Raw genomic sequence first — 12088 nt, 5'->3', positions numbered from 1 at the left:
TTGGCAAACAATATTTGTCACCTAGGGGTACATATATATGTGTTGAACGTTGGCAATTGAGATAAAAGAGGTATGAATTACGCTAATTATATTTGAAATCCGGGAAGCATGAACACCTTTTAGGCTATTTATTATTTATGTTGTAGACTGGTGCCTCGGCTTCATAGTCCTCCAAGGCTACTGAGTATTACTCGGCACCCTCAATACAAACATGGACTCAAAACATTCCAAAATGAGTACTCCAATTGGCTTTTCAATTGCTTGAAGTCATTACCACTCATAACTCTATCATTGAATTTTTCGGCAAAACTGAATGGACTTCCCAATTAGGAAGTCAAGAGTCCCATGGATACATGCATGCATGCAGCAAATGTTTATTTTAACGTTTCAATTCCCTAATGTTCATGAATCACAAGTGCCAATGAAAAGACTATTCACTATATATAATTTCTCATTAATTATTCCATATAGCCCAAAAGACTATATAAAAGGGTGGTATCATCCAAGCCAAAGAACTGAAAGAAATCACTTGGCATATAGAAATGGCAGCTACAAAGGTAAGCTTGAAGCTTTTGATAGACAGTAAGAGTCAGCGAATGCTCTTTGCCGAAGCAGGCAAGGAATTTGTTGATTTCCTTATTACCTTTCTCTCTCTGCCGGTTGGAACTGTCATTAGGCTGCTTAAAAAGCAAGGAATGGTAGGCTGCTTGCAAAACTTCCACGAGAGCATTGAAAGTTTGAGTGATACTTATTTTCAGCCACAACAAAACAAAGACTCTCTGTTAAAGCCCAAACCATACATCTCAGGTGGTGGTCTAGTCCCTCTTCAATTGCCAAACATTGAATCATCAACATCTAGGAAATTCTATAGGTGTGTTCAAGGTCATGCATATGTATCTGATGATCGCACCACAACTTGTCCTTCGTGAACAAGTTTATCGATGACTATGACCTCGGAATTAACTTATGTAGACTTTCGAAGTGGAAACAATTCGGGCTCCTCCAATGTAGGAGGGTATGTGAAAGTTGTGGTTACATACATGGTGATGGACGATCTGGTGGTGAAGCCAATGTCCACTATTTCTCGTATCACTCTGCTTAACAATCTTAATGTTAAGGATGTAGAGGCTCTTGAGGAGAAAGTGGTTGATTTGGGCATGGAAGAGGTATGACTATCATAGCAATTAAGCTTTCTCTAAATTTATCTACTTGACTTCTTGTATTATACTATGTGTAATAACAATTTTGCTACATTTTGTAGGGTCTTAAATTGCTGAAGGCTTCTCGGCGAAAATGGGCAATTAACCATAATTCCTCAACAATATAGTTAGTAGGTACTATTTGGAAAGTTTATATAATACTAACATCTCGACTCTTAGAGAGTCGATTTTGAACCTATAAATCGACTCTTAAAGTCTCGATTTTCATGTTCTGATCAAGTCTGATATGACATTTTTTCCACGTGGCGTCTACCTGAAAATCGAGTCTCTAAGACTCGATTTATATCTTTACTTTGCTTTTCTTATTTTCCTTCTCGTTCTTTTTTCTGCATTTCATTTCCTCTGTGCATCTGTTCTCTGTATTTTTCTCCTCACTACCTCTCCATCTGCTTCTTTCTTCCTCCATGCTGATTTGCACAAGCCCAGCCACCACAGACCCATCGCCGCCAATCCAGATTGCGACCCAGGCCGCGAGACCCAGGTGCGCTACCCAGGCCGCGCGACCCATGTGCTAAGATTTCCTGGGATTTGTTAAATTTTTTTTTTTTTGTGCTGCGACCCATGTGCTGAGATTTTTTGGGATTTGTTAAATTTTTTTTTTTGGTATTTCATTGTGTTGGGATTTCTGTGTTTCTGGGCTTGTACATGAGAGACTTGAGTGTCGAAATTTTTTTTGGTTTATAAATCGAGTCTCTAAGACTCGATTTCCAGGTGGACGCCACGTGGACAAGATGCCACATCAGACGTGATCAAACCATGAAAATCGAGTCTTTGAGACTCGATTTATAAACCAAAATCGAGTCTCTTAGACTCGAGTTGTTAGTAAAAAATATAGTTTGTAAACAGTGCCTACTAATTATAATGTTTGAAAAATAATGTTAATTTCCCATTTTGGCCAGGCTTCTCTGCTGACAAAAAATGTTTTGACGGACATCTTCCTTAAACCCTAATTGAGAAATTTAGGTGGCTAATAAATGTTGCGAAGGAAGAAGGGGCCTAAATGATTGCACTATTACATTATATTGTGTTTTCTTATTTTGGAGTGAAAATAGTTTCTGGGTTTTTGACAAAGTGTTGTTAATTGCAAGTATGTTACTTTTTCATTTTATTGGGTTTCATTCGTATGCTTTCGATGGTAGCCAAATGTCTGGAAATATAAAGGGCAATATACATTTACTTGATTAATGTTGTTCACTTGTTTGTTTATGAATTGGCATTGTTTAGGAAAAATGTTAAAAGTTATTACCAAATGGCTTAGGCCGTAGGTTCTTTTACTTGTCTTAAACTCCTTACAATGGTTGTCATAATTTCGATTCTTGATTTTAGAATCCTTAGATTTTACTCTATAAAAACAATCCTGATCGGCGTAGAATCTTTCATGGGATAAGGGCGGCATGGGATTGTGATTTTGGATGATGGAATGTAAAATCCTATGATTACTCTATAAAATCCTAATGATCTTACCCCATGGATCTAAATAGATCAATTTAGATCCGTGTAATAAGCCTTTAAGCAAAATCAACATCCATTAAAGTTATTATAATTATTTTTAGTTATGTTTGTCTATAGTGAGATTAGAATTGTCCAACTCTATTGTAATGGGTTTTGAATGGCTTTGACATTTCTCATTCTTAATACAGTTGAAACATTTGCAAAAATTTTTGAACTTTGAATTTGGGGTAATTTTCTTATTGTAGTAAATGATAGATTTGTTAATTTTGAACTTTAAGTATATATATTTTTTTGTTGGAACTTAAAATGTGTAAGTTTGAAATGTGAACTTTGTCACTTATTCATGTCTTGCTAATTTGGTTCTAATTAGTTAGTACCTTTTATGAGTAATTTGTGTCATATTTATTTTTTATTTTTCTTATAATTTTTTAATATATATTATTGATACTAGTAGATTTTTTTTTAAGGGAAATCGAATCTTATGATTCTCGATTCAATCCATGAAACTCTCATTTGATCCTATATAGGATTCTAATCCTGACTAACATGCTCCTTAATTACTATTTACTTGCTTTGTACTCCATATATATGTACTACACACAGACATGCTTATATTAAAAGACAGTTTTTGTTATACAATTTTACATTTAGAAATTTACAAATTATTTTCTCTCATGTCTCTTCTTCTCTTTATTTCTTTCCTTTATTTTTACCAACATTATAATTATAACAGAATAATGATTCTCAAAAATAATAATAGCTAGTCGCTAACTCGTGCTATATACAGGAACCTATCTATTGTGAAGTAGACTAAAATAATTTTATAAAATGTTAAATTGATTAAGAAACTACACTATTACATGATTTACTCTTGTATGACTTCAATTTGTGTTAGAATTTGATGAAGAAGTCATTGTTTGAACGTGCAATAGCTTACAAAAAATTTGTTTGACAGTTTCAAATATTGCAAAAAATTAACTCAAAAATTTAGATATTAAAACTTCTAAAAGATCAAAAAATATTAAAGAATTAGATAATTCACTGCTTAGAAATTATTGAAAAAAAAAATGACTAAAAAATAGAGAAATATAAGAGAAAGGAGGGTTACATTCAAAAGAATAATCCATGACTATAACTATTAAAAGTAATCAAAAGATTTAGAGCCTACAAATTGTAGGTAATACATACATACATATATATATATATATATATACACACACACACACACACACACACACACATATATATATATATATTGTGACTACACAAATTCAAATGTTAAAACTTCCAAAATGCTAAAAAAGATATACAGTAAAAGAATAAGTTATTGAAACAATTCAAAAAATATATGATTATTCAAAAGAGAAATATTAGAAAAAGAAAAAAGTACACGAACCCATAAAGTAATAAGTTTTAAATTTTAACGGGTCTAAATTTTAAATGAATCTTATCAGCATGTGGCCCATGCTAAAAAATGTTGAGTGGGAGCTTATGTTGAAATAATGAAAGCCATACCTCCTCTTAATAAATCGTATATAAGCTTTTTTCTTAAGAAATTAACATACTTTCATATCGTGAGGTGAAATAAAGACATATGCAGTAGTAGCAACCTTAAATTTCAATTATTGCAAGCTTCTTTATCATGTAAAAAAGGGCTAAAAAGAGTTTGATGGTTCATGTATGAAAGTGACTTTTTAAAAAATACATGAAAAACCTTAACTTTTTTTTAACAAAGTAGAGTAGAAGAAAATAATAGAAGAAGAGCTCATACCTCTACTTGGCTTTAAAAAAAAATATTGGAGTTTGTACTCCTTTTATAGTGTTCATAAATGATTAACCTCGCAAATTTGGAAATAAATTGTACGTTTTTAGACCCTTTAAAACAACCAGATTAACCTAGTTATTTAGCCAAGTTATTAACTTAGGTAAATTATTCAGATCTAGGTTAAAACAATAACAATCATATCATGTAAAGCAGCGGAAATATAAAGAACACAATGATATGATGATCCAAGAAAACCAAACCGGTAAAAAACCTGGGAAGGATTTAACCTAGCTATTATCAAGGTAAAACTGAATCCACTATAAAAGAATTGAAATTTACACAATAGCGACTTAGACCACTAACATCCTATTGCTACCTTGAGTAGGAAATTTATTACCACGACCATGTGATAGTTTTGAATCCATGGACTACTTCTTTCTTGGATCCCAGCAAGCACAAGCACAAGCACTCCTGCTTATATATCTTTAAGCTCTTAATGTAGCAACTGAATGATCATCATGTTCTTGACATAATCTTGATCCTTGATAACCCTAAGTATGTGTGAAGGAAAACACCTCTAGATCTCACAGAAGATTCACACACATAACATCAACAACAACTAAAAACGTGGCTAGGGTTTTCTCTTTTATACCTAGGGCAAAACATAAAACCCTACACGTAAAACGAGCTTGGGCTGAGTTGAAAAATTATGCAGAAAAACAATCTGCACGACTTTCAATCGGTTGAGTCTAATTCTCGATCGAGCTAGGCAGAATTGCACAGTAAATTCTGCAGCAACTCGATTCCAACTTTACATAAAAGACACATACTTTGAGCAGTCTAAACAAGACTAAAATATTTTGATCATGGTTTGCCAACATTACAAATTAGTGTTTTAAAACATTTAATCCTAAAGGTCTTAGAACCTAACAAACTCGCCCTTTGGCAATCCGTGACAAAACACAAACACAACAAAATACTCAAAGTTTACATATAAACAACCCATTACAAAAATAAAGCCCAATATAACAAATTCAACCTAACTACTATCTAGCAATTGCAAGTGTAGACAGCAGCATGACTGAATCAACATGTATATTCCTATAACACTTAACAAACACATAAACGTATATGTGGAAAATACAAGTAAAACAAACATAACTTCTTAATTTCACATAAACATAAACTACAAGACATATATCATGAATAAACTCATCAATATAGATCAATAAACAATGTAGCACAATGTGAAACAAGAAACAAATAAACACAACAAAATATCTCCCCCTATCATGGATAATCCCAACTCAAACATCATGAGCCAAAAAGATACATACAAAGTGAAGCACCTAGATACAATCTAAAACTCCACAGCTCCAAATCTGAAAAATCTTTCCCTAACTACAAAAACTCCTCTCTACACCATATATGCACTCCCCCTTTTTGTGACGAATTGCCAAAGGGCACTCACTCATCAAAAGGAGGTGGCAGTCTAATACTCTCCAAATCTGCTCGCAAGGCACGAAGCTTATCAAACATGTCCACCAAAAGCTGATCATGAGCCGCCTGAACGGTCATGACAGTCTCTAACATACGTCGAATGTCTGAATCATCCAAAGTAGAAGGCAGAGGAACATCATCAGCAGCAGCAGGATCGTCAGACGCCTCAGCAGAAGTATCACCTATAAAGGAGGGAGGAGGAGGTGCGACACCAGAAGACTCAACCTTAGGACGTTTAGAGCTCACACTCAACTGAGCAACCCTTTGCCTAAGAAATGTGGCACCTATAGGAGCGATAATATGAACAAGCTCAAACGCAGAAAACTCCACTAAACCAAGATGAAGAAGAATCCTATGAATAAAAACAGGGAAGAAAAGAGCGTGAGCAGTAAAACTACTCCTATAAACCTCGTTCAAAGAACGAATAAACAAATGAGGAAAACTGATAGGAGTATCAGTAACAAGAGCATACAGAAACAAACATCTCTCAATAGGGATGGTGTTCAGATGAGAAATAGGCCACAAGGAATGACAAGCAATCTGAAAGAAAAGATAGTGAACCTCAGAGAGCTCAGCAGTAGTGATCCAAGGATCAGAACCCCACTAGATAGAAGACCCAGTAATGTAAGACATGATGTCGTCTAAGGGAGGAGACTCATCATAAGGGTAGACAAGATGCTGAACAAGAGGCACCCCAAGAGCAACAGCCACTACCGAAGGGGTAATGGTGTGCTCATCACCACGAATGAAACTCCTAAGTAAAGTGTTGGAATCATAGATATGGATAGAAAGGTTCGAGTAGAACTCTCGAATCAAGGTAGCTAAAGGGGGGTGAGAAATATCTAACAAAGGTAACTAACCCATACGCTCAAAGTTTCTCCTAATCTCAGGATCTAGCTCATCTAATAGAACCTTTCTCTCAGCCCAAATGTTCCTCTTAAGATTAAGAGTCTCATAAGTCGCTTGGTGTTTCTCACTCAAGAATCTCTCACTCTCAAAGGATGGAGCAAAAGAAGAGGAGGATGACCTGTTGGCTCTAGTTTTCCTAGGCATGATGCTAAGGAAAGAACAGACAAACAAAAAGAACCAAAAGAGAAAACAAGAAAAACCAATGGCAGACTGCAAGTTAGCACAAAATAATATAGAAAATAACAATCTATATGATACATGAACAGTGTAAACACATGATGCATGTTCTAATGCAGGGAGAATTAGATCAAATTAACTTTAAAATCACAAAATTGGCTTGAGCATAGAGTTTATATCAAAAACCCTCAAAATTTTGAAAAACCACTTGTATAATTTTTAAGAAATTGACCAATTTATCATTAAAATAGATAGATAACATATTAAAATGATCAAATTAATCAATCCAACAAGCCAATTTCATCAAATTAAACTTAATTGAACAAAAAACCCCAATTTAGGTAATTTCAAGCCCTAGAATTTCAAATTTTTCACAAAACTCCAAATTGATCAAATTAAATCACCAAGAACCATTGTATATCAACCTCACAACAAAAACTCATTAATCAATTGTGAAAGAAATAGCCTAAAACAGCAAAAACCCCAAAAATTTATAGGTTTGAAATTCCCCTCTAAATGCATGATTTAATGCATGAAAAATGAAAATAAATGAAAAAAGAAGGGTAGAATGGTCTTACCGGCCAAAGAAGATAAAAACCTTGCAAAAGGATTAGAGGAAAACGACAAAAAACAGCTTTGACCCTTAGACCAGTTGAAAAGAGAGAAAAGTTTGAAAAGTGATGAATACGTGAAACTCAAACCTTTTAAAAAAAACTCCCTGTGCGATTTTCGATCGGTCGAAAATAAGGTTCGATCGATCGAAAATTCCTTCGATTGATCCAACAACGATCGAAACAGACAGAAGTTGACCAAAATTATAAGCGCAATTTCGATCGGTCGAGAAACAGCTTCGATCGATCAAAATTTTGGAAAAATCTGATTTTTGAAAAATAAAGCATTTTTATGTAGAAACTCCTCAAAGCAAAGAATTTTATGAATAAGATGCATGAGTATGAAATGAAATGCTTTCCAAAAACACATGATTTCAGCTCAGATTTTCCAAAAATTTAAATTTTCACTCAATTCACTTTAAGTTCCCAAACTTCAAAACACATTTTGCATTTAAACTCAAGGAAGTTTCAATCTTGGATGGTCAACCAAAATCACACACAATAACATGTACAAAGTTTAGCAAAGAGTAACTTGTGAAGTGTATGCAACTAGTAAAAGCTTGAGAGACATGTGAGGTGATATGTGAATAGGAATTAAGCACAATTTCTACAAAATCCATCACATACGATTAAAAGAGACTATCCCTCAAAGAGTTACATCATATAACTCTCACATCTCCTAGAATAAAAGCTTGCAATCATGTAAGTTTCTTGATTTGCCTCATAATGTACACACCAATTTTATTTGATCAGAAACTTATTAACGGGATAATGTACACACCAATTTTAATTGATAGAAATTATTATAGTCTAATAATGTACACACCAATTTTAGCATTTAAACTAAGGCTACACTTTATGTTCTTTTTGTGCATGTGCTACACTTTCTCAAGCACAAAATCTTACGATATGCACTAAGGTGTTCATGATTGGCTAATAAACAGTGGTGAGATGGTTATTTAGGCTTTTCTTATTAAATTTAAGTCCAACAATCAAAAGTATGTGATTTCAAGATCAAGATCATGTGATAAAAAACTATAAACATCTTCCCACACAACATGCACTACAAAGCTCAAACTAGTAAGGTGCAATAAAATAAGCTCATCCAAGATAAACAAGGTACATAAACATGTTATGTAAAGATAATATGGCCAACCTTGATTTCAAATCCAAGAGAACAATGCAAAACACATTTTGTTTTCCTTTTCCTTCCTTTATTTATTTATTTATTATTATTATTATTATTATTATTTTGATGAAACAAAAACAAGAACAACCTAGAATGAAATGCATGAATGTTATGCAATGCAAATCCTAGAAAAACAAAGAAAAAAAAACAATAAATACAAAAAAAATGTTCACAAAAAGTAGAGCAATGAAGCACAAGGATCATGAAGCCAAGAATGACTAGGGCACATAATCACACCAATTACTTGACAAAGTGTCTCAAACTTACTTCTATCAAGAGGTTTGGTGAAAATATCAGCATTCTGACGTTCAATAGGGATATACTCAAGAGCAACAATCTTTCTTTCAACCAAATCCCTAATAAATTGGTATCTAATCTCTATATGCTTAGTCTTAAAGTGTTGAATAGGATTCTTAGAGATATTGATAGCACTAGAATTATCACAATAAACAACCATGGTGTCTTATGATATCCCATAATTACTCAAAAACTTTTTCATCCAAAAAAGTTGTGAACAACAGCTTCCAACAGCAATATATTATGCCTCTGCAGTAGAAAGAGAGACAGAATTTTACTTCTTACTCATCGAAGCAACAAGATTAGCTTCTACATAAAAACACCCACCAGTGGTGCTTTTTTTATCATCGGCATTACTAGCCCAATCAGAATAAGAAAATCCAGCAAGAGAAAGATTTGACTTTTTACTATAAAACAATCTATAATCACAAGTTCCACCAACGTATTTAATGATTCTTTTGACAGCATTCAAATTTGAAACTTTAAGATTAGACTGAAATCTAGAACAAATACCAACACTAAAAGAAATACCAGGCTGACTAGCAGTTAAATACAAAAGACACCCAATCATGCTTCTATATAATGTAACATCAACAGACTCACCTGATGGATCATTTGTTAATTTTGCATTTGCAGCCATTGGTGTTCTAGCATGTGCAGCCTTATCAAGTCCAAATTTTTTGACTAGATTTCTTGCATATTTTGCTTGGTTGATGTAAATTCCAGAATCTGTTTGCTTCACCTACAGTCCCAGGAAATAAGTTAGTTTACTAACCATACTCATTTCGAACATTACCTTCATTTCATCTACAAAGGACTGAGTAAGAGAATCATTAGTAGCACCAAAAATAATATCATTAACATAAATTTGAGCTACAACAAAGTAATCCTTATCATTTTGTATGAAGAAAGTAGTGTCTACAAATCCTCTTTTAAAGCCATGCTCAGTGAAATATGCAGTTAACCTATCATACCAAGCCCTTGGAGCTTATTTCAAACCATAGAGGGCTCTATTCAACTTGTAGACATCATCCAGTCTGTGAGGATCAACAAAACCCTTTGGTTGTTCAATATAACTTCTTCTTGCAACATGCCATTCAAGAAAGCACTCTTAACATCCATTTGATACAACTTGAAATTCAAATGACTTGCTATGGCCAAAAGTATCCTAATGGATTCCAATCTAGCTACTGGTGCAAAGGTCTCATCAAAATCAATCCCTTCCACTTGTGTGTATCCTTGAGCGACAAGCCTTGATTTATTTCTGATAACAGTTCCATGTTCATCAGACTTGTTCTTAAATATCCACTTAGTTCCAATCACATTGACTCCCTTTGGTCTAGGAACTAACTCTCACACATCATTCTGCACAAATTGATGAAGTTTTTCATGCATAGAATTCACCCAATCAGCATCTTGAAGAGTTTCATCCACCCTTTTTGGTTCAAATTGGGATAGATAGCATGAATGAGTGATTACATTCAAGGCTTTGGATCTCAATCTCATATTATCATTCAAACTGCCCAATATGTTAGTGACAAGATGACTTAACTTTACTCTTGATGAAGGACCTTTGACCAAAGATGTGGAAGTACCTTTATGTTCTAATGAAGGACTAGGCTCTTTTTGTCTTAATTGAGTTTCATGAACCAGTGTAGATGGTTCTGAACTTGATGGTAATGAAACAGCATCATTCAATACTAACTACTCGTCATCACTATGCTTCCCAATATAATCATCAGGAATAGGCTCATCAACTTCTATGATCTTTTCTTGAATAGGAGGCATGTTTTCTAACTGAGTTTCAGAATTCAATTCATCATTGATCACCACATTTGAAGACTCCATGATTGTTTTAGTTCTTAGGTTGTACACTCTGTAAGCTCTACTAGTAGAAGAATAACCCAAAGAATAACCCTTGTCACTCTTTGGATCAAACTTTTCTAGGTTCTCTCTATCACGTAGAATGTAACAGTCACTACCAAATATCCGGAAATATTTGACAACAGGCTTCTTTCCTCTCCAGAGTTCATAGGGAGTTTTCTTGGAATCAGGTCGGAAATACACTCGGTTGAGAGTATGACAAGCAGTGTTAACCACTTCTCCCCAGAAAGATTTGGGCAACTTCTTGTTGTGTAGCATGACACGTGCCATCTCTTGAACAACCCTATTCTTTCGTTCCACTATTCCATTCTGTTGTGGAGTCTTGGGTGAAGAGAACTCTTAATGTGTGCCTTGATCATTGCAGAAGGTAGCCAGCTTCGTATTTTCAAATTCTCTCTCATGATCACTTCTGATTCTAGCTATCACAGTACCTTTCTCAACTTGCAATTTTTTGCACAAATGTGTCATCTTTTCAGGAGCCTCAGCTTTATCTTTCAAAAGTACAACCCAAGTATTCTAGTAAAATCATCTACAACAACTAGAATATACTTCTTCCCACCTAAGCTCTGAAATCTGGCAGGACTCATGAGATCAATGTGTAACAACTCAAGAGGTCTGGAAGTTTGAACTTCAGTTACAGACGGATGCTTGGACTTCACTTGTTTACCTATCTGACATGGTCCACAGATACACTTCTCTATCTTCTTGAACTTGGGCAAACCAATAACTGTATCACACTTGGAAATCTTCTCTAATTGCTTATGACTAGTGATGGCGTACGATAAAATACAAACTCTAGCATCGTCCATGGAGGTCGTCCAGGACAAGGCCAGGAAAGCAAATGAGTAAGAACCTCGTCCATGAGAAGCTCGTCTTTTCAGGAGGATGCTTGGACGAGGTTTTCCTGGTTAAGTGTTACCGAACTTCACCATCTCGTCCAAGGATGCCGTCAACCTCGTCCTGGGTAAGGTCGTCCCTAGGGGAACAACCTTCCTCGGAAGCGAGGTACGCTCGACATAAGGATCTTTGGACGAACCTTTGGCACTTAGGTAAAATTCCTGAATGTGTACTACGACTCATTATT

At 34.6% G+C, this 12088-nt stretch overlaps 1 protein-coding gene across 1 annotated transcript; it reads left to right on the top strand.

Moving 5' to 3' along the window:
• Positions 1 to 542: 542 nt before the first annotated feature.
• On the top strand, positions 543 to 1327 carry LOC142640103 (uncharacterized). Its single transcript, XM_075814195.1, has 3 exons — positions 543 to 882; positions 973 to 1166; positions 1262 to 1327. Exons 1-3 carry the CDS (start codon positions 543 to 545, stop codon positions 1325 to 1327), a joined length of 600 nt encoding a protein of 199 aa, XP_075670310.1.
• Positions 1328 to 12088: the final 10761 nt, after the last annotated feature.

Source organism: Castanea sativa, chromosome 6 (genome assembly GCF_040712315.1).
Source record: "Castanea sativa cultivar Marrone di Chiusa Pesio chromosome 6, ASM4071231v1".
Classification (NCBI taxonomy): Eukaryota; Viridiplantae; Streptophyta; class Magnoliopsida; order Fagales; family Fagaceae; genus Castanea; species Castanea sativa.
This window is presented reverse-complemented; position numbering and strand designations above follow the sequence as displayed.

Coding starts and splice junctions, on each gene's coding strand:
- LOC142640103 (XM_075814195.1), top strand. CDS start 543: ATGGCAGCTACAAAGGTAAGCTTGAAGCTTTTGATAGACAGTAAGAGT. Junction 883..972: donor ATTCTATAGGTGTGTTCAAG/GTCATGCATATG, acceptor TAACTTATGTAG/ACTTTCGAAGTGGAAACAAT. Junction 1,167..1,261: donor TTGATTTGGGCATGGAAGAG/GTATGACTATCA, acceptor TACATTTTGTAG/GGTCTTAAATTGCTGAAGGC.